Genomic DNA, 24,250 nt, shown 5'->3' with positions numbered 1-24,250 from the left:
TGCACTCTCTTTTAAAAAGCTCTGTGCTATCGTTCCACAATCAATTTGAGCTAAATGCCCTTAGCTGTATTTTTAAAATCTAATTTAATAACTTAGAATAGGAAACATTATTAATACTTTTTTATCAGAATGGTTTCCCCGATGTTAAACAGCCCTCAGCGCTGAGCTGTAATGAACATGGGGAGTGTGCATTATTAATCTTTATGCTCAGGCTCATTTCAGTGTTTCTCGCTGTAGAAATGTAAGGGGAAAAGGAGCAAAATGAAAAAGGGATAGAAATAAAGAGATATGTCTAAGGTTCACTGACTCTCTTTGTCTCTGATGTTTCTCACACCTGAGATGGGAAAACGAGCAGCGGAGCCACAGGCGTATCAACGCTAGAATGCCGAACACCTGACACTTTGACGTTTTCCTGCTCTCTGTATCTTGGACGAGCCACTGGCAACATAACCTTCACCACTAAAAAAATAAAAAAAGCTTTTGGCACTAGAGGCATCGACATCTACCAGAAGAACCGCGGTTCTCTTTCATCGCCTCATCAGCCGCTGGGCGTGAGGTGAGCTCCCCTCTCCCACTCTGAGTGGCTTTTAATTAGTGTCTGAATGAAGCCAAGCGCCACTCACCAGAGGGATAGAAAAAAGAAACACAGGCCTGAGGGTTTGTGAAACAGCGAGTCCGTTATTTACCTGGAACCCTGGCTTCCGCTGGTATTTTCTCCTCTGCTGCATCTCGGCGAAGCTGGCCGCCCCTGCTGCATACGTGTAGGCCATGTGCGGCAAGAAGCTTATCTGGTCGAGGCTCGGGTAGGGTCTCAGCCCCGGGAGGCTGGCTTGCACCTGGGGCATAAACGTAGGTGGTGGAAATGCATTTTGGGGTGGCAAGGAGGTGTACAGGGGTTTGGAAGCGAAGGGGTTCAGACCAAACATTGGGCTCGAACTTTTGTCCAGATTGCTGTTTGCATTGGGGTTGCCAAACTCCTTCTTGGACAGATAAGCCAAGTTGAGCGGCTCGTCTGCATTCTCCCGGGGCGTCAAGATGTGGTTATGGTCAGTGGGGGTGCTGTTTAGCTTGGGTCGGCTTTTCACAGTCAAGATGTGCTTTGGCTCCTTCATGAGCTTTGGCAATGAGAGGTCAAGAGGTTCAGCCGGCAGGTCCTCGGAGGTGAAGCTGTTGGGTGTGTAAGAGCTAGTGTGGGAGTTTTTGGACGAGGTGGATGACAAGTTTAGAGGAGATGGCGTGTTGCTTCTGGAGTGGTCCAGCTTATCCCCTAGCTGCTTGTGGTTGGAGAAGTGAGGGGTTTTGGAGAGCCTGAGTGGGGTGTCAAAGTTATTAATATTGTTATGAAGCTCAGGGATAGAGGGGGATGTGATGTGGTCAGTACCTTTGACCAGGGGTATTGGAGACCGGATGCCTAACGAGTCTTTAGAGGGCGTGTGAATGGAGACTGGATGACCAGACTCCACATGGTGCCTGTCTAAAGGAGGAGTCCTGGAGTTTGTGTACTGAAAGACTTTTCTTTGTTCAAACCACTCTTTCACAAACTCCTGTGGAAGGCCGACCGCTATGGAGATTTTCAGTAGTTCTTCCGAGTTGGGCTCCATGTTCATGGCGAAATAAGCTTTCAGCACTGACATGTGGTCCTTGTAGGGACTGATAGGACCATTGACACCCTTCTCAGGGATGATGGAGGGGTGCAAGAGGCCGTGTTTCTCGGCAAACAAACTGGTTTTGTTGGTCGAGGCATTCTGAGTGGGCTGAAGCACAGCCTTGATTTCCTCATTCATCTTGCAAAGGTAGCGCTCGTGCTGGTGCAGGGGAATGGGGCCAGGGAAGGTCTCTTTGCAATACTGGCAGGAGAAGGGTGTAAACATTAGATTATTATTCTCGTGCGTTTTGTCCTCTATACCTATATCTAGCATATGATTTGCCTTCTCTTTTTTGATATTGCTAATTTGTCTCTTAGAGTCCGTAGTCAAGCTCTGAAGGCATGCTTTGGCTTCATTGACCTTCTCAAGCGTATAGTCTATGATGCTTTTGGTGGCACCATTGTGATTGATGAGTGGAAGAGTGTTCTGGGGTCCACCGGGAGAGGTGAGCGCTTGCTTCTGTTCCTCTATGTGGGAACCCAACTCCTTCATGTAAGCCTTCAACTTGGAGATCTCCTCTGGCTTGCAGTCCATCTTTTGTCGACAAACTGTGTTGTCCACAATCTGCAGGACCCTCTGTACCTCACTCAGGTTGTTTCCCAGTGATGGATATCCAAGCATTTGCCCCTCTATCCCCATGCCCAGGTGTTGAAGGGGACTGTGGGAGTTATGAATGGCCAGTGGGCTTCCTCCCCTCACACCACCATTCAGGAAGGGGCTGCCTGTACTGTAGCCATGAGAGGCCATCATCAGCTTATAGTCGTTGAAGTCAAGTGGTTCAGATTTGATGTTGAGGTGGTTGGACTGGTCTTGCAGACCAAGGGGTTTGCCATTCTCCAGTTTGTGTCGTAGCTGTGAAATGGCGGTGTTCGTAGGGGAGGATGATGCAGAGGTCGGAGATGAACCCGTCTTCAAGTTGTTCCTCACCCGGCCATTGATGGCGATCAATCCGATGCATTTCTTACTGCTTATGTGTGAACTGTAGGACCCGGAGTGTGAGAATCTTTTCTTACAGTTTGGACATTCGTATGGCTTCTCACCTACAGAGAAGACAGACAAAGATTTTGATCACATCAAGAAGCGAGATATATTCTTATTGACAATGATATTGACAATTTCTTCCAATGTAATGAGTGTGTACCATCTTTTCATCAAATAAAACTTCTTTAATGAAGAGATGACAAAGAAAAAATCTATTCATTTTAATGCTGAATCAAGAACATTCTTTTCTAAGGCAACGAGTTATGAAAGACAGAATAGGACTTACCACTGTGTATCCGTAGGTGCTCCTTTAGATGGTGTTTGTATTTGAAGGCCTTGCCACATTCAGTGCATTTGAACTTGCGGTTGCCAGAACCTTGATTGAGTATCTGGTGCTGTGGATGAGAAAATATTCACATGAGTTTCTCTTGCACAAACACACAACAGGCAAGATTTCAGTGAATAATTTCATGACGGGCCAAATGGCTCCCGTTGTAAAGCAGCATCTTGCTTTGGTTGGGTGCATTTGAGCAGCGATAACAGAGCATCTCATACCTTTTCATTTCCTGACTCTAGAGCCAGAAATGCTGCATTGGCAGCAAAAAAAAAAAAAAAAAAATCCTATTTTTAAGACTTTTTTTTTCCTCTTTAGGGAAGCAGAAATGATCCACTTCATCTAATTTAGCATAATCGTTCCAAATGAATCATGCATATTTAACCAACACATCCTTCAGATACCTGTGCAAAGAGTTAATTATGCAAAAAGGTGGGCTCGAATAAATGTTGCAATTTCATAATTGGACAGAAATTTGTAGACTGTTTAAAGGCTTCAAACATCTCTTTAATAATGCGTGAATGAAGCTCGTAGGCAGGCACTTCATTTGCTGTTCAAAGTTAGAACATGAGCGCTGCGCCCCTCGCATTTGCAATTCAAAGCAGAGCCTCGAAAATCAAAATATAATAACAATAACAACAACAACAATATGGGCGACAGTGCAGAGAAGCAGAGAGCGCACCAGGCGAGCACAATTAATTCAGAGTGGGAGGTGAGTATGTCGAACGGGCAGAGGAACACAAAAGGCTTGTGAGTGCCGCCCATGATCGGCTTCGACAACTGGTGGGGAGAGAGAGAGGCCCGCATTCCACTGGAGACAGATGGCATAAAGCACAGGACACAGGGAGGATTGTTCAAACAGCGGCAACCTTCAAACATCAAGCGGGGAGCCGGGCGGCCCACAGTGGGGAGGGACCCCACCACTCGCTCATATGTTGCTGAGTCGCATAAACAAACAGCAACAGCTGCTTTACGCCCCCCACCTTCCCTCTGAGGATAGAGGCAGGTTTTAGTCCCACCATCACCCTCGATGTGATGCAGTCACTCCGTTGGCCTAATTGTGACTGGCAGCAGCGAGAGGAGACAGATTTTTCCACCCAGAGTGATCCACTTCCACTTGCACTAAGTGTGTCAAGCATGATGTGGGCGGGGCATTTGATTGGGTATTTGCAAGTTATTGGGTTTAGGAAATACCAGTGAACCGCAGTCATGTACACATGTAGAGCACTCACGGACTGATTTCAATGGCCATTTGAGTTTTAGAAAACAGCAAATTTTCAACAGGAAAGTCTTTCTAGATGAAACACACAAACAAAGACCAACAAATAGGAAGTAATTTGTGGATTAGAGAGGTCACGGGTGCAGAATGGGCCATCTGTTCATGTTTTGAGCAGGCCGTGGCATCAGGTGAAGAAGTTGGCAACTCGTCGAGTATCAAATCAGTCTGTTCTAGTCAGAACGTCATGTCTGAGAGATAAACAAGCTGCTGTACCTCATATCGGATGATTACAGGAGAAATTCTGATGTCACACTGTGCTTTGAGTCGTAAAGATACGTTGTAAGTGGTTCAGTCTCTGGAGAGATCACGTTGACTTTTGCTTTTACCTGTTTTATTTGCCAGTAGAGAACCAGTGTATCTGCTTGTTTATACAGGGGAATGTGCCTTATATTAGACACGACAGCAACAACAGTGTAAATAATGCTGCGACAGATTGTTAAGAGAAAAAACGCTGAGTGCTCGGCTCAGGTTTATCATTTACACACATGGAAATGATGTGTTACTCTGTCACCACAGACAAACTGATTTTTAAAGAACATAAAAAAGAAAACCTAAAGAGCGGATACAATTTCGAAATTGGAAATTAACATAGTCATTCGATCGTGAATATAAGACTGCAGAATCATATCAGAGCAGGCCATCAAAAAACCATTTAGACCTCAATTAAGGCTATAACCATTAAAAGATCTGCATCTTCAAAATGCCATGAAAAATTAATAATGATTGCCAATCAAAATGATATCTTTTCTCTGAGGGAATACAGCACATTAGATACAGAGCTAGAGCGAGGCGGAGAGGGAGAGCGAGAGAGGAAGTGCGGCTCACCTGATCTCGTCCTGGCTTGTGTGTGGCCATATGTCTCTCCAGCTGAGTGCGGTAACCAAACGTGTAGCTGCACAGAGGGCAGGCGAAGTTCTCCTCGTTTTTCTCATGCCGGTACTTGATGTGTTCCTTTAGGGAAGTCAAGCGTTTGTAACCCCGGTCGCAGTAGGGGCAGGTCAACAGTTGGGCGAAAGCATCTGGAGTTCCAGGTGGCAGGTCTGCAGCAGAGAGAGAGGGGCAGCGGGCCAAAAGGTCAGCAAATCAATGGCAGTGAATGGGCGCTGTGCCCAGGGTGGTACGAGGAGGTATCTGTACAATCTGCTCCACTGTGTGCCACCGTCAAAGTTGGCAATGCCACCCATACATGCACTTACGCCAATGCATTAACACACACAGTAGGTCTGTTCGAATTCACACAACTCGCTGAGTTTTGCTCATAGGCTTTATGTGACAGAAGAAATATAACACATTCACGTTTTAAACTATTTTCCACTCCTAAAGTGGGAACATACTAGTGACAGACAGATATGCTAGCCAGGCTCATAATCAGGATGATGTTTAGCCATTTCAAGATGATGGAATCGGCCAATAACTTATAAAGCTGGTCAATTTCAATAGCCACCGAGCATTTTGGGAATGGATAATATAAATAATGCACAAATTTGAAATATATAGATGATGACATTAAGCTGAAAATAAATGTTCTAAATTGTGTCCTTCTTATTTATATTATAACTGTAGTTATAGCATTGTTTAAGCCACTAACTCTGCTCTGTATATACATATTTAATATTAATATAAAAACATCTGTTAACACTTTACTTGAAGCTATATATATATATATATATATATATATATATATATATATATATATATATATATATATATATATATATATATATATATATATATATACATTGCATTTATTATGCCTTTTTTTAATAACCCATTTATAATGGGTCTCATAATTTATTGCATTATCTAATGAATAATTATAACCACAGACAGAATGCATTATAATTCTTAACTATTGTTTTACACCTTTAGAAAGTATAATGCATTAAAACAGTGTATTGTTTCATATACCAAACTATAAGATATCTGCAATTACTTTCGTTACCATTATTTCTAAAAAGATATAATAGGCCTACATTATAACATACTTTATAAGATATAATACTTTATAAGATATAATGCATTATAACATTAAGGCATCAAGTAAAATTTTTACATTGTTTTTGTGTCAGTTCTACACAGCTTACGGTAATATTACGATATTTGTATATGGGTCACCACTTGGTATTCAAAATTAAATCCGGGTCCGGGAGCCACAGAATTGGCCTTGGCTTTTTTGGATAGTCTCAGAAGTTGTTTACAATGGTTTAAACCTGAACACATAGCAATTGCTGACGGCGTTTGTGGACCAGTTGTGTTCTCTCTGTTGTAATCACTTCTGGTGGCTCGCACATCTAATTTTTCACACGTTCTTCATAAGAGAGGTATGCGGCGTAATGTGCCCCGGCTGCCCCCCTCGGGACGGGAAATTTAGGGTTTATGATTTCACCACTCGGACAGCTGCGTGTCGCTCTAAAGGTAAACACTCCGGCATGCAGCCAATCAGACGGCAGCAACAGCTGCCCTGCATTCTCACCGTTCTCCTCGTGTCCGTTGGCTTCAGGCGTGGCGAGGCGGGAACGGGACAGTTCCTCCGGTGCCTCGGGGTAGATGATGGCTGTGTCTCCTCTCTGGAGGTATTCGGCAATGCTGACCACATGACTTTCACTGTCCACCAGTTTACGCTTTCCAAAGAAATCCTCAAACTCAGTATCACAGTGAACGCTCTTCACTAGAATCACAGAGCAAGAGAGAGAGAGAGGGAGTTTAAATAACCTGGATTCTTGCATGGATGTGAAAAATATGGTGCACTGGAAGGTGATGGAAACATGCGGCAGCAGCTGTGATAAAAAGAATGTAGGAACATTCGAGAAACGTTCAGGGAGGGATACGTCTAAATTACTGCCTTATCTAGCCACCTAACGGCCAGTAAAATAAGAAATATGAGTTAATCTAACAGGAGAACCATTGGAATTGTGGAAAAGCTTTTAACGATAAACCCTTTTTTCTACTTTAAAATGTATTTGAAGCAGTCAGACAAGTAGCGGAAACTTGTGATGTAATCCCAACATCAAATCCTAGATCTCTAAAACTCCTAACTTTGTGGATTCGGATAATTACATAAAAAATAGGGGGAAATTTTGTCAACAGGACTGAAGCTATGTGTTTCTTGCCAATTGAAAATCATCATGAAAATGCCCACATAAATAAATATCACAAATCGGATGTCTTTAAAATCCCAACTGTTTCTTAAAGACAGTAGTGAGATTTAATAAAGAGCTTCCTGCTTCTCAGATGTTTCTCCTGAAAAAAAACAAAAAAGACTATAACGGAAATCTCTTGTGTCTCTTCTAAAGGTTCAGAACAATGTGCTCAGATTTGCCAAGATATCAGTCAACGATCAGAAGCTGCAGATCTCATCAAATAATTGAGCTGCTCCACATTCATTTTATTGCTCTATACTCTTAATGGATGACAACTAGTCACTCATTTGCACATTTTATGAGAAGCATCTGAGAACAACAAGAAACATCATTGAGAAGTGAGTATTGAGCTGTGAAAAAAATAAAAAAAACATCCTCTGAGCAATAAAATTTGCTCATATGGAAAATTAGTGTATGTAGAAAATAGACAGAAAGACAGCGTCATAATTGTTTCTCCACATCATTTCTCTACAAGAGCAGATACAAGAAACCGAAGGTGTTTTACGTTATTATGTAACAGAATTATCTAACAGAGAATAAATAGCTCTCACCCAAGTTATAAATTACAGCAGAAAGACAACGCATGTTCGGCTTGAGTTTTATCAGCTACCTTTTAATTAGGACGAGCTTGTGTAAGGTATAAACTCTGCACTGAGGTTTGTCTGGCAGTAAACATTTGATCGTCTCATTTGTGAAAAGGTCGAGCCGCTGGGCTGTGTCGCTGTCAAAAATGTCTTGAAAATGTCAGAGAGCCAGCAGCCCTTTAACATTATTTAACAGAGCAAATGATTTCCCTCCTCTCTCATTACTAGACCTGCCTCGCGATCATTCACGTGAACACGCGTGCACGCCGCGGCCCGACAAATGAACACGTTTAGCTCCTCGCTGCTGTGGGTTTTGCGGCTTACATGATCTAAACAAATCGAGTTTGCGCTCAAATTAGATTTTGGCCTGAAATGCGATTTGGGGAAGTTGGTGCTCACAGAAGAAAGCACTCTAAAGTCGACGTCCTAATGTTTTCCTTCCACTCCTGACGCTGGAGCCGAGAACATCCCTCCCTGCAGAGGAGGATCGTGGGCCGCGCAGCGGAGCTGTTTATCTCTGGAGTGCGTGTCTAACATTAGAAAGCTTTATTAAAACTACACATCCTTCCTCCTGAACTACATCAGCGATGACAGCTCAAACACAGCATAACGCTGTTTCTCATAAAACAAACCCTTGTGTGTGTGATGACGATGTCAAACAGAGAGCAGGAATCACTCGGATGTTTGTGGATTCATATGAACAATGTTGATGTGCTTCTGCTGCGTAAATCTCCACAGTGGAATCCTTTTAAGTTTGCATGAAATTCTGCATCATAGACATGATGATACAGCACAACAATCTCCATTCATTTTCTCAATAGGGAAATGTGTTTTTTTTTTTTTTTTTACAAAAACTGATAAACCTTTAAAGACAGACCTGTTGTGAGCTCATACGCTTGCACTGAATATATATATTTAAGTACCCTTGTTTAATATCACTATAAATACTACATTAGCCATGAGGCGGTAGAAAAATTCCACCAATCTGAAAAGTGCACCATCCCCATACATATTTTGCAATCAGCTTCAAATATATAGTTTCTATGGATTCAATCAACTTTAAATTAATAGTTTTAGATTTTCAGACCATTTTTAATTCCATTCGTGAGACTGTAGTTCATTCTCTCACTTAAGCAATTAAGCACACATTATTGTCTTTTTGTCTGATTTTCTTTGACTTTCAAATAAAACCTTATAACACTTCATGGCTTATAGACTTATTTTTAAAATCCCTTTGGGAAAAATGAATGGGGAAATGGGCTGCTGAATAAGACTAATGCACTCTACATCAGTACAGCAAATCAACATGGTCACATGACTCACCTGTACTGTTCCCAACCGGCTCTAAAGCGGCATCAGGCCCCATAGTGTCATAGTCTCCCTTCAGCTCATCTGTGAACGAGAGACAGACAGGAGGAGAGTCTATTAGCGCACTGATACACTGCATCTGGACAGAAAACATCTTGTTCTGCACCTCATGTAGGACTCTGAATGACCCACAATCACACAAACACACACACACAGCAGAGCAGAGCGCGCTGGGAAACAAGCGAGAGCAAACTCAGAGATCAGCTCAAGAATGTTCCATCCACCTGAACAAGCAAACAGAGCGCAAGAGAGAGAGACAAACAGAGAGAGAGAGAGAGACAGAGAGGATGAGTCTTCTGATCTCCAGTGCGCCGTGTCTCTGGCACACAAACGAAACACTGAGTCTCTAATCAAACCACTGACATCTCGAGATTTTCTCTGGTGATCACTGTCAATAAAGTGCATAACAAAAAAAAAAAATATATAAAAAATATATATACTGTTATGTAAATATAAATGCACCATTCATTGATAAAATTAAACTATAAATATATATCTAAAAACATAAAATATGATGTGTTAAATGTCAACACCTTAGAATTTATGTTTATAATTTATATATTGTAATTTATTCCAACAATAAAAAAATGCTGTAGAACTATATTACAATATATTTTTAAAAGCTATATATTTCAAATAAATATTTAAATGTTCCTTTTTTATTTATTATATATGTTATACATTATTATTGTAATTAATAATAATACTACTATATATATATATATATATATATATATATATATATATATATATATATATATATATATATATATATATATATATTTTTTTTTTTTTTTTTTTTTTTTTTTTTTTTTTTTTTTTTTTGACCTTTTCCAGACATTTATTATTATAATTTTTTTTTATTCTGCTACACAGAGCTTTTACTGGAATCCACCTTCTTCTCTCCGTCTTGTTTCTCTCAGTTTTACTATCAGTGTTTCGGGGGGACAGGGGCAAATATTCCAGTAGGAGGTGAACTAGTCCTCCTCAGTTTGGAGAGCCGAGGGAGTTGTGCTCTCGTCTCAGGCTGATAAATCAGTTTGGAGGTGGTGGGTGAGTAAACAGGCGTCTGAAGGAGACCCGTGTTGAATCTATTCCTCCTGATGATTTCACTCCATCCATTCGGTTTACCCTCAAAACATTCACATCTGTACGGGCCGTTAGCATGCTCTGTGAAAACACATGGCTCCCGTCTGAACGTCCTGACTCTCTGAGGCCCTTGGAAGGATCCAAAATACAAGAAAAGATGGCAAAAAAACGAAATTCAAGGACGGGGAGGAATGCAGGTGATTTACTTAAAGTCTCCGTCAGTGATAACAATGTCACACATTAGTGAAGGGCATCATGGGAGATGAGAGCAAGTCAAGGACAACACCAACGCACCAATCTGACTGACCGGAGCAAACAGAGAAGAAAAGAGCGAGGGAGAGCGTGCTGGGCTTATCTCAGGACAGAACTATGTGCTGAGGTACCAGTGCAGACACTCCGGCACCAAACAAAAACACAGAGACGCAGACGGAGAGCCCACAAGTTTGAAAAGAGTGCACAAAAGAGAGAAAAAGAGAGAAACTTTGGCGTCTTCCTCCAGAGCTAATGAACGTCACCTCAGCAGTGCAGAAACACACACACACACACACACACACACATCATGGAATTGCAACAGATTCACAGACATTCTGGCTCCAAAAGGGTTTATCAAATTAAAGGAGTGTTCCGGGTTCAATATGAGTTAAGCTCTATCAACATCAGCATTTGTGGCATCATGTTGAAAATAATAACAACAAATATATCACTGGCTATCAAATAATAATTTAAAAACTTGTTAACTTAATATTCAAATATATACAAGAACCTTAATTGCAAACACAGGACTGTAGCTGGTTTAGTGGGGCAGGGTTAACATTTTTAACTATAAAAACATAAAAATAAATAAAACGTTATCTAAAATAAAATAATTGTTAACTATAATAAAATACCGTATTTTCTGGACTATAAGTCACACTTTTTTTCATAGTTTGGCTGGTCCTGCGACTTATAGTCAGGTGCGACTTATTTATCAAAATTAACTTGACATGAACTGAGAGAAATGAACTAAGAGAAAAAATTACCGTCTCCAGTCGTGAGAGGGCGCTCTATCCTGCTCACTGCTCCTGTAGTCTACACTGAAGGAATAGAGCGCCCTCCCGCGGCTGGACACAGTAATGTTTTCTCTTGGTTCTTGGTTCTAAATAAATGCGACTTATAGTCCAGTGCGATGGTCATGAAGTATTTTTTGACTGATGCAACTTATACTCAGGTGCGACTTATAATCCGAAAAATACGGTATATAAAAAATAAATGTATTTGTCATTTGCACCCGAATTAACTTATTTTATTTCAGGTACTTCCTAAACTAAAACCATAAAGATTTGTTGAATTAAAAATGCTAACTTTAACAAAATAAAGAAATAAAATGAAATAAAAGTAACATATCCCCACTTCGTAAGACGACATTCGGTGTTAATTTACTCTCTTATGTAACAGTGGATGTGGGCTTATGAAAGTGGGTGGCCACGATTCCCATTTCTCTGATATTCTATGGCATCTCAAACAGTTGGGGTCATGAAAGAGGTCTTTAGTTCAAAGAAGTGTGAGAAATCCTGGACTAAAGACGGCCAAAAACGCTTGGATTCTCCGAACCGCTGTAAATAATGAAGCCGGCAGCTCTCCTGAAGGAAAATCAGACTTCATAGTATTCCTAATTCCACTACCCCGGCTTTTTTGGGGGCATATTAAATTTTTAGACTACTGAACGCCCCCTCTTTCTCTCGGCTCTGTGCACAGCTAGTTCATTAGCAGAAATGAATAGCGAAGAAGTGCTCATTTAGATGGTCTGTCTTCCATGGGCTCTCACACTCCTATGTTTCTGTCATACGCTTCTAAGAATCATTGACTCTTATTACACATGTAAATGGCTATCATAAAAATAAAAATTTCATTTAAGATTCTTAATGACTTGAGCAGCAGCCTGGCCTCCCTTAATGATTACCTCTCTCCCTCATTAAGAGTATTTATCTCTCTGCGTCTCTGACTGCGCCTCCCGCACCAATGATGCTTGCAGGAGGAAACCGGGAGCCGCGTTTACAAGGACACGCGACACTCTGCTATTACTGCAATTACCAATGATGCTCTGCAAACCGGGCCAAATGCACCTACGACGATTACAGGCAGAAACGGGTCTTATGTGATAATTAAAGAGAAGCGTTCTGCTGTAGTTGCACTGGAAGTGAGAGCAGGCTTAAACAAAATATCAGGGACAACATACAGAGGAGAGGGGCGTGTCTAAGAATGAAAGACTGTGTCTGAGACATAATGGGCGTGGCTACAAGATGAGGGCTGGGCCTAAGAGGACAATGTGTCTAAGAGAAGATGCGCATGACTAAGAAAATACGAGGTGTGTCTAAGATAAGATGGGCATGTCTAAGAGAAGAGAGGCTGTGTCCAAAAAAAGAGGGGGTGTGTCTAAGAAAAGATGGGATTTTTTTAAGAGAAGAGAGAGTGTCTAAAGCCCCTTTCACACTGCACATCAGACCCGGAAAATTGGAACAATGCAGGGTCACCAATCCCGAGATTGATTTGGGGATAGATCCCAGGTCAGGGACTTAGTAACATTGCTGGGTTCAGTCCTGGAACAAGCAATTTGTGAACAAAAGCCAGAGCTAATGCCATAAAGAGTGTGTCGCATGTTATCGCGCGACTTAGCGTTCACGACGGAAAAAAATATGTGCAAACTGTAATGAAGCAGAGATCAGTTATTTCCTCACTTTTCGTGAATGACAGTGTGTAAAGGTTTTAGAAGAGAGACGGTGTGCCTAAAGGAATATGGGTGTGTCTACGAGTTGAGAGGGTGTGTCTATAAGAAGATTGGTTTGGTTACAAGATGAGGGGTGGGTGGGTCTAAGAGGGGAGAAGGTGTGTCTAAGAGGGGAGAAGGTGTGTCTAAGAGGAGAGAAGGTGTGTCTAAGAGGAGAGAGGGTGTGTCTAAGAGGAGAGAGGGTGTGTCTAAGAGAACATGTAAGTTACTAAGAGAGGATGGGGTGTGACTAAGAAAAGACGGGTGTGTCTAAGAGATGAAAGGGTGTTTTTAAAAGAAGATGTGCATGCCTAGGAGAAAAGAGGATGTATCTTAGTGAAGATGAGTGCATCCAAGATAAAACAGGGAGTTGTTGTTGATGGAAAAGGGTGTGCTTTCATAAAGGAAGTGTGTATAACTCACCAGTACCATCGACTGACGCACTCAGCAAGTCGTTTTCATGCCAGACGTTCTCTATTCCACTGTCCTTCATATCATCTTCATCATCCACAGTCTTCCTCAGCAGTGTGTGACCCTGGGTCGGAGAGGGCGGAGCCACAGACTCTTGATTGACGAGGCTGACAGGACTCCCCGCCCCATTAAGCAATCCGTCCTCCTCCGACACCAGAAGTCTGTCCTCTTCTTCCGTCTCTGATCCGGTTTCTACAACGTTCTCATATTCCAACACTGTAAAAGAACACATATAGAAACAGATGATCAATACTACAGATTATTAAGTTATCACTTAGCTTGTGCATGTATGTGAAACATAAACTATGAATGAGTATTAAACTCTTCTGGGATGAGTTAATAAAGGAATTCCTGCTGCCATGTATATATATATATATCTGTCCATTGTTTAGTTTGGTGAGCGAGAGTATGCCAGCACACACACACACACACACTCACAAAGCACAGTCTATCTTAACATTCCCCTGTAGACAAAAAGATTACACTAGGCATATCTGTTCCTAACATGATCTTTGGCTAATCCACTGGTCTGCACTTGCCTCCCGAACAACTGCACAACAGGTGCAAATTAAAATGAAAACGGTGCATGTGTGTGCGTATGTGACCTGGGCTGAATACCAATTGACAGGGGAAACAAAACCTTTTCAAGAGGTGTGACCACAAGGGTTTAGGCAAGTTCAGACTGAGTAATGCTCTCTGTGAGAGAAAGAACCCAAGAAAAGAGACAAGAGAAAGAGGGAGGGAGGAAATAAGAATAGAAAAGCTAAAAGAATAAGTGAGACGTTCTGACTTGATGTGTGGTCCAGATATACCTTCAACACATTTACATTTAAAACACCCTTCACACGCCCAGTGACCGGACGCAGTGTTTCTGGATTGACTGCAACACTTCCACGAGTCTGATCGCAGAAAAGGTGGTTCTGGAGTGAAAGTATGAGCTTCGCATTGACTGCTTTAACTGCATGCTCACAAACCAGAAATCCTTATTCATCAAGGACGATCAAAAGTAGCAGTAAATTACAGTACATTTGATGTTATAAAATGTTTCTATTTGTCTGTGTATCCTAAAAAATAAAATGTATCACAGTTTACATTAAAATAATGGGCAGCTGTTTTCAACATAATAATCTGATAATAATCCGATTTTTTTTTTTTTAGCAGAAAATCTGCATATTAGAACACATTAAATTAATTATTTAAATTCAGCTTTGATCACATACATTTATTCATTTTTAAAATATATTCGCATAGAAAACGGCTATTTGAAATTAAATAACATTTAAAAAAAATTCATCATGTAAAGGCAGACAGAAGAGACTTCTGAGTAGTGGACATTTAAATACCTTCTGTCTATCATCACATCAGAGCAGATTGTGATGGCACAAAGACATGTGGATGTTAAAAGATGTTCTCAAAATGAATAACCGTGTGCTCATGAACAGGTACCGACAGACAGAAGGAGAGAAAGAGAGAGACGGCGCTTCTACAAAGTAGAAATGACATCTTGAGAAGTTAAAAACAAAATCCATCAACTTTGTACTCGCTGCTGGAAGACTTGAAAAGGCCGATACATAATGATGGGTTGGGAGGAACTTCAGATGGAGTAAAAACTCTGGAGCGAGAGCATTGTTTGGCTGACAGACAGCCTATCACACGCCGGTATTGTGCTCTTCAACACAATAATTCCAACCTGCTAATGTCACGGCAGCCATTACAGTGATTCCTCACCTCATCTCTAATCAGTCTTTTGTGTTTCCAGAGCGCAGACACAAAGAAACGATAATGTTTACTTGCCGGCTAAGTTCTCCTCTGATGACACTCTCTATTCGTCGGCGTCTTCTGCGAGTGTCAAAGGGAACAAAGGCGATTACGGCTGCCATTCTCGCGCCGATGCTACCTGCTCCTCTGCTTTTGATTTCAAACAAATAAAAGGAACATCCCTCACTCCGATGCCACAGATAATTAAAATGACATTCCTAATTGCCCCAGTCACCGTTAATGTTGGGCTTAACCTACGCGCCGCTCGCAGACAGGCCTGTCATTTCTACGGCTGATAATCGCAGGCGAGACGGTATTCGATCGCCGCTTTCTCAACGCAAACACACACTTATACAACTACAAACCAGAGGAACTTACTCAAAGACTTAAAAGTGTGACAAACCATCTGCGCTCTTAACTTGTTTTAAAAAGAGCACATTTAAAAGAGTGTTTGTCTTCTGGCAAAAAATAGCCACATCACCCACATTTTTGTTCAGAGGAACTTCCCGTAAAATAAATAATTAAATAAAACAAAGTGCTAATTGAAATGGAAATAAACTAAATAAACTAAGACGGATATAAAAAGCTTACAAATATACTAAAACTTTAAAATTGAAGTGAAAACAGAACATATACATATTCAATCTAATTCAAAATATTAACAAAAACTAATACACTGAAATAACACGGCTATCCACACAATAACCTCTGGCATGCACTAAACTATCAGTTATGTACATAAAGAGTGGCAAGCATGTTTATATCCCTCACCTCAACTTCCTGTTTCAAAAGGAAGTGTGTTATGAAATCTGTGCTCATCAAACCACAAACACCTTTAGTCCTTTAGTCCCTAAAGAAAGATCTCCAGTCTTCTCCAGTTCATCATCAGCAGGAGAATCTGTTTAAAACCCAATGGCTTCTCATGTCAACTTCAGGAGGGCCTCAAGATGAAGCCAGAAATACAGGCAGACAAATGAAACAAAGTATCCTGCTCTCTTTCCCCATCGAATCCAATAATCCACACGAGTCTGAGGAGTTTAGTGTCTCTGAGATTCCCAGAGTGCTTCAGGGTTGGTTTCTCTCTGGCTGCAACACAAGCTCAACCTGAGGGTCTCACAGCAGAGACGAGCCTGTGGCCGTGTGTGTGTGTGTGTGTGTGTGGAGGTGACAGACTCCCCGCAGGTAAACCTACACACTGCGCTCGAGTCGTCAGAGCTAATGGGAGGAGACGTGAACCGTGCTGAAGATAACCGGCCCTCTGCAGGCCGCCTCACACATGCAGATCACCTGAACACCTCCGGCGCGAGGCTCTGAGCTCCAACAACACATTTAAACACTCACATTTTCACTTCAGCTTTTAGAGATCGCAAAATCAAACGATAACCTATATGTGAATTATGATTTTTTTTTTTTTTTTGGTAACACCTTTACAACAAGGTTCAATTTGTTGCTCTTTCATGTCTCACGAGATGAGAACTCTTAGTCTCTCCTTTACCTAATATTTCTAAGTAAAAAATAAAATAGCAGACATAAATGTTTCATATAATACTGTAAGACCATATATATCAAACAAGCATTTAGAGAGAAATGTTTGAGACAAAGTTGAGCTCTCATTTAAAAGAGGAGACACGTGAGATTACAGAGATCTTTTATTTTTTAACGAGAAGCATGATTTGTAACTACAATGTGTATTTATTTTGCAAGCTTGCATGTTGTTTGCTTTTACATTCATGATCTGTTTTTCCATGAAACTCTTCCAGGCTGATATGGGGGTTTGGGGGAAGCCGTGCAAGAAAAAAAAAAAAAAAAAAAAAAAGAAGAGTAAAGAAAGAGAAAGGGAGTAAAAGAGGAAAGGGGGTGGTGTGGTGAAGAGAAAGGGACAGAAGGGCAGCAGCCGAGAGCGAACAAAAGAGGAGTGAAAGAGTGAAGCAGCTTTGAGAGGCCAGTGAATGGAGAAACTCAGCGATGTGTAAAACAACTCCTGTGTCTGTGTGTGTGCGGATCCAGGACGGCCCGAGTGGGTGTGTTTCAGGAAGGGGGTGGATATGTTCAATAATTTCTGCCGTGAGGCGGCCACAGTAGCCGGATTCTAATTGAATTAAAGTCCCATTTATTTTGCGGGGCCGGAGCAACAGGCTGGAAAGCCTGAAGGTTTAGCTGCTCGGCTCGAAACCGGCCCGACCCGCTCGCTTCCACCATCTGTGCTGCTCCGGGTCGCCCCATCTCGATCCATGAGCCAACCAAAAAAACACACGCACACAAAAGATCTCTCGCCCACCCCGAGCAAATGACGCAAGAGAATCTGTGTGCACAGGGCAGCAATACAGAAAACCCAGAGCCAACGTGAGAGAGATTCGGCCAAACTGACCGAAGACGCATCACTGCAGCTGAAGAATAACAAGTTTTGATTTTTATTTTGTATATATATTGAACACTTTTGTGGTGAATTGTACCAAAACAATTTAAGTCACACTCACTGGGTGATAATTTTTTTTTTTTTCTATCTCAACTGCTATCTCAATATCTTGGCAAAATGTAACTATAAAAACTATGTGAAAATTGTTACATAAATAAATTAAAATAAAATACATTTTCAAAATAAAGTAAAAAAAAAAAAATCTGAATAAGTCATAAAATATTTGTATATAATTGTTTGTAAATATATTAATGTATTAAATGCATTTTCTGTCAAAATGTGCATAGTGAAAAGCAGCATATAAATAACTTGAATTATTAATAATTTTCAAAATAAAATAATTAATGAATTTAAAAATGTGACGATTGAAAACATGATTCTTAGAATTGTTAAATACAGAGTTATCTGCTTTTGCAAATTAACTCTTCAAGTATACATTAAAAGCGTAATAATAATAATAAAAAACAAAAATAACTGCATTAAATTTAAATTATATTTACAAATGTTGATGCATACAAATGCATTTCTAAAAGTATCTGTTTATCATGTTTGTGGTGGGGGCAATGGATCAAAATAGTGTCTGGGCAAGCCCAAATCTGAAATTCTGGCCCAAAAAAGACAAAACAAAACCCAAATCCTTCATGTCAAGGCGTGAAAGGGGAATAGAGAGGAGTGACATCGGAAGGGGGGCATCTGTGCAGGTGAGCGGGGTAACAGGGGTATCTCCGGCTCTCACATCCGTCAAGCAAAGGAAAGGTTAAAATTAGAAAATTTAATTTATTTGATAATTTCCCAGAATAATTAGAGTTAATATGGGTTAATTAATATGCAAATCTCTCAGCAGATGTTCGACAGTGAGTGTTGTGCACAGAGGCAGCCCGTTCTCTCTCCCGCATGCGTTTGGCTGTCAGTTAGTGACCGTAATTGCCGTAACTAACCAAATACACACAAAACCTTTAGCGGGATAAAACACTTTCTGCCCCAGTCCCGGCACACCGCCACTTCTCCCACACAAAGACGTACAATTTCTTATTTTCCCTCATCTGAAAGGGCCTTTTATGCGGCGGTCGTTTCAGTGGTGAATGAGGCGAACGTTCAGCACGCTTCACTTTTCTCTCGCCGCTTTATATTTTCCATAAACGTGTATAAATATAAAAGAGGAACAGAACGACACCTGCTCTCGGAGTTGTTGCTGTCTTCCCACCTAAATATGTTCAGATGGGGCCGTTTACGTGCCGCTGCGGTGAATGAACAGGATGAGGGAACGTGGAAATGCTCCTCGACTCTTTTCAACCAGGTTGCTCATCAAATATTGATGCAACTCCAAAAAGTCCTCAGCTGTGATCGCTTTAGTGTGTATTTGACTGCAGCTGATCTCTGAGCGCTGTTAAAACATTCATTGAAGTACACACACAGACACAGGAGCCTTTCACTGGTGTTTACCTGAAAAACACACTTCCAGACGTCTGATGCGGTAAGAATTATCCGTAGAGCTACACGAACCTGCGGTTTCTGGGGCTAGTCATCTTAAACTGCAGTCAAATGTCCTTTTAAAAGTAGTTCATTAACTATACAGGGGTAATTAACATGATGCTATTTAAATGATACATATCTATTTATTTAATCATATACTGTAAAACAGTTTAGAATTTATTTGTACAATCACAGCAGAGACAACAGCTAAAAAGGAACGTTTTCAGAAATGTGTCCGCCAATGTTATGAACAAACATTCTTCCAGTAAGATCAATAAAACATTCGGTCAGAGTTATTTTGTCCTTAATAATGTTCTCAAAACATTAGCACTTTAAACATTATGTATACCGAATTCATGGAATGCTTCATTTCTCATAAATTGTTTGATGTTACTACTTGTTACATTCAAATGTAACATTCCCATAATGTTTCCAAAATGATATGAAATGGTCTTTTAATGTTCATATAGCAATTACGCACACACACACACACACACACACACAACTTTAGATTTTTGAGAGAATATTCAGAGATGATGTTTTCATAACATGCCTGTAAACAAAATGTTCAAAGAACATTTTTGTTAGCTGGGATAACGTTTTAACAGAAAAAAAAAAACAAAAAAAAAAAACACTTTGAATACAAACAATGTTTCTATAAAATGTTTCTATAAAACTAGAAACATTGTAGTTTAGAAAACTGCATCAAAAGCATAGCGATACAAAAATCAACATTTGACAACATTTTTTTAAAATTAGAGTGATGAAAATGAATTGGTGATCATTTATGAACTAATTCATTAACATAAACTGTTCAAACAAGTTATGAAGGAAATCGCTTGATACAATTTGGCGGAATCAAAATACCGTTCAAATATTTGACTTTGACCAATCACAACTGAGCATCCCAGAGAGCCGTGTAATAAGGTGTGTTAATGCAGCTGATCTTCTCTCAGTGGAATACTCGAGGTCTCTTCCAGGGGTAAACGCCTCTCTGCCCTCCCCAAACGCTCTTCTACAACAGACAGACACAAAGACACTCAAGCGGTGGACGCCTCCTTCCCTGCCCCCTGCTCTCTCTCTCTCTCTCTCTCTCTCCCACACACACACACACACACACAGGCAGGTAGTGGAATGCGCTGATGGGTGCAGTATGTTGTGTTGTGGGGTCGTATGGGTGCGGCTGTCACAGAGCAGTGTTATCCGCCAGACAAACTATTTAATAAGGGTGAGGCATTTGATCTGCTCTGCATCGCTCACACTCTTCCACTGAGCCTTCTATATGTGCACCTTCATTTCAGCTGTGTTGTGAAAATTACCCTGACTAAGAAACACAGATTCATCACACACTGGAGAACCGATCGCATTCACAATGTCGCAGCTCTTGAAAAAAAAAAAATAAAACAAAGTACACACAGAGATATTCTCAACAGAAACATGGCATGTTTTGCAGATAAAGGACTGTAAGGCCTATTTTAATAAAGCAGGAATCTATACAAATAAATAGCATCCAGTAAGTACATGCAAATTCAAATGTAAGCAATCATGGCTAAATTAATTTTGCCACAGCTGATTAAAACATCAATAAATCTATATAGAGTACTTCACCAATCTGCTTTTCCAAGCGTATTTCGCCTCGTGCAAGATTAATAGGAGCGCTACAATAACATATAGCTCTGTCAGAGCAGATTACGGTGTGTTTGGACTAATAATGGCTAAACACAATCTGAGATGTAATTATACTCTGTAACGGGATCATTTGACTGTGATTTGCTTTGATGTAAATAAAGAATGAGCATATGGCAGACAAAGGTAAGGTGTGTTTTCTTTTCTTTGGAATAATTTGCGCTGATGAATCATTCACAATACGAGCAGAAACGTCTGTTAGGCAAAGAAAATAGAGTGAGTCTTTACAGACAGCAGAAACAATAGAGCAGTACTTTGTCCTGTGTGCCGTACATATATGTTTCCCTTCTTTTTCTGCAGTGTCAAACTGTTCAGCCGGACGCTGAGATAAGTTCAAGCTGAGAGCAGCGTTTTGAACCACTCAAGGTTGTACTGCATTCCTGGCTCGCTTTCCAAACTTTAGAAAGAAAACCTTTATCTCTGTCCGACAGAGTCCCACCTGAAGATCAGCATGACTTTCTACAAATCAAACACACTGAAATAAAACTGTTGTAGAAAAAGAACACACACTAAGTCATTCCTAAACATTGTTCCTTGCAGGAAAAAAGTCACAAACGAGATCTCAAGAGTTTCTCCTAGATGACAATGAGAACGAATGGAGAGCAATCTCCTGAGAAAAGTCCCAGTAATGTCACATCTGTCTCAAACTGTGCTCAGAGTCTGCAATCCAAAGTCAGAGATCTCTGCAATCCTCGTCTATTTGGGTAACAAAATTTATACTGAAACATATCTCACGAGCAAAGAAAGAGCAACAGAGGCTTTTTTGTTTTCTCTGGGTCTGTCAGAAGTGAAGAAAAGGAAACGCCATTTATCAACCTGATGCTGTAAAATACGGAGGCCTTTCTGTCTGCATGAATGGAAAATTAATAAAATAATAAAGCGCACAGGGCGGGGGTGAAAACAGCCTCTTGGACGTCTTCCAGGCCTCGGCGAGGGGGGTCACGGGGAGGGGGAAGTTGGGGGGGTCAAATTCATTGTGGGGCCGAATTTTCCTGATGCGTTTCGAGCACAATGAGAGAGTGAAATCTGTGTGAGCGCAGGTTATGGGAAACGCATCTGTGCTCAGGTCGATTACTGTCATAAAACTCTGCCAGCACCCAGCTGGGGGTCAGATGGAGAGAGAGAACGGGGGGGCAGAGGTCCTCAGATGGTATAAAGATCAGAGCAGGACTATCCAGGTGAGAGGTAAAACCCCCCGGCCAGCCCAATCTGAGCTGCTCATTCATATGCTAATGAGAGGGTAGAACACATCTGTTCCCCCCTACCGCTCGGGGTCTTTGTCACCTGAAAAGCTCCCCACCAGGTATCAAACAAGCTGCAGGAAACAGCCCCTTTTCATCCTGTTACCTCCGTTCTCCAATCAGCAAATGAGGCACTGCTGACAACAGGGGCCCCCAAGAGCCCAACGGGGCCACCAATGCCCCACACACACCTGACACAGTTACACAGCCCAATTAACCCTTGCTCGCTGAAGATCACCAGCAGCAAGCTGTTTAACTCAACCGGTCGGTTTACACCCATTCACCAACACGATATTCCATCATCTGTTTGCTCTGGAAACGAGTTCGACTTGGTAAACGTCCCTAAGCATTACTAATGCAAGGCATAAACACACAGAAAGACATTCGAGTTCTCTCACCTGCCTTTTCACTGCCATCCTGAGAAACACACCGATGTGTTTAATTAGAGCTGGATGCTGCGATCGCCCCACGCTCTGTCACACAAGACTCACGTGCAGCTCAACCCAAATAACGACCTGAGACAGACAGCCCCGCGGCACGCTGGCGGACCCCCCGCCAAGCTTTCTTATGCTAAATGCGCCTCTCTTAAGCCTAATCTTCAGCTGGGCCGCTTAAACACAACAGCACACTGCACCTTTACTGCAGAACGGAGGCCGTTAGCATGACAAAGACGCTTATATTCATATGCTGAATGTTGAGACAATGACCTACACTGCATAATAGATTATATCTGAAAAAAAAATATATATATATAATATTGCAAATATTTAATACAGAAATTGCAATCAAATCAAGTAAATACTGAACTCAAAAGAGGCGAGTAATTTTGTTTTAAATATGCTATATAAAGTCATGCTATGGTAACAAAATTGCAAATTTTCCAGAGCAACACTTCCTGGTATACAACATCAGTTTACAAAACCCAACATCATGCTGACCGGCTATATTACAGCACCATTTATAAAATAAAAAAAAAAATAGTCGTCATGAAATTAAATTCCACTTATTTTCAAAATGCATGTTATTGGAAACATTTCATCTATGCATATGTTTCAAAAAGACCCTGTAATTAAAGTGTAATAACTTTGTTCATCTCTTTGGTGATGTATGCAGGACTTCTCCAATCATTTTTCTGCAAGCTTATGCTCATCTGCCTCCACTAAATGAAAAGCTCATATAATGCTCACTAAGCATGGTAAGATTCACTGATTCTTACCATGAATAGGCATAAAAGTTTGAAAATCAGTTTAAAAATCAGTTTAAAAAAGTGTGCATCTGAAATAAGTTGCCATTGTATCTCGATGCATCGTTTCTAACATATTAGCATTGGTAAAAAATAATAATACTAATATTTCTACCTAATTATTAGTAGATGCACTAAATATTATTATTATTTTTTATTCAGAAAGTGACCAATCATTTTTTAACCAGTATTGTATATGAAGATTTATTTCTCCTCTCTAAACTGTGTCGATCATCACTACTACTGCTACTTGAATATGACGTATCATAATACTACTGAGACCGAGGCATGTCACGAGAGTCAAATAGAAAATAGATTAACATGGAAGAGGTAGAGCTGCATCGTTTACCAAATAATTACAATGAACCAAAGAAATAAAAGTGAACTATCTGTACCTTATTGAATTGCATAACATCATATTTTTCCCCATTGCATCGATTTGCATAGTGTTAAATCAAATCGAAATCGTTTCACACTGCATTGTAATAAGGGTAAATTTTATCACATCACATCGGTAACTGCTTTATATGTAAATTTAATGTATCGTATCGTTGGCTATGCATCGAAATGCATATCGTATCTGCCTCAGCTATGAGATGCACATCACTTATTCTCACATATCAATGAACAACTGATGCAACCAAGTCACTGTCCTACATTTTTCCATTTTCAGAAATTTGCCACACTCAGATGCACATCAAAATATGCAATAAAAGATCTATCACAAAATGAAAACGGGTCTGCCTCATGCATAAGTGTAAAGTTCTACCACAGTACTCTTGTTTAGGTAAGTGTAAA

General features: G+C 40.7%; 1 protein-coding gene across 5 annotated transcripts in view; it reads right to left on the bottom strand.

Annotated features, from left to right (window-relative positions):
* Positions 1–24,250, bottom strand: part of zeb2b (zinc finger E-box binding homeobox 2b) — a 65,843-nt gene that overhangs the window by 5,114 nt on the left and 36,479 nt on the right. For 2 of the 5 annotated variants that reach the window (XM_052558554.1, XM_052558556.1), the window contains exons 3-8: positions 13,588–13,854; positions 9,288–9,356; positions 6,714–6,908; positions 5,066–5,280; positions 2,914–3,022; positions 687–2,686 (exon numbers count right to left, since the gene is read on the bottom strand). In XM_052558554.1, the coding sequence (XP_052414514.1) occupies positions 687–2,686; positions 2,914–3,022; positions 5,066–5,280; positions 6,714–6,908; positions 9,288–9,356; positions 13,588–13,854 (2,855 nt within the window). Of the gene's footprint in view, positions 1–686; positions 2,687–2,913; positions 3,023–5,065; positions 5,281–6,713; positions 6,909–9,287; positions 9,357–13,587; positions 13,855–16,164; positions 16,514–24,250 lie in introns of those variants that run through there. The other 3 variants (XM_052558555.1, XM_052558558.1, XM_052558557.1) reach the window with 2 other exon arrangements.

This window comes from Carassius gibelio, chromosome B6, assembly GCF_023724105.1.
Source record: "Carassius gibelio isolate Cgi1373 ecotype wild population from Czech Republic chromosome B6, carGib1.2-hapl.c, whole genome shotgun sequence".
NCBI lineage: Eukaryota > Metazoa > Chordata > Actinopteri > Cypriniformes > Cyprinidae > Carassius > Carassius gibelio.
This window is presented reverse-complemented; position numbering and strand designations above follow the sequence as displayed.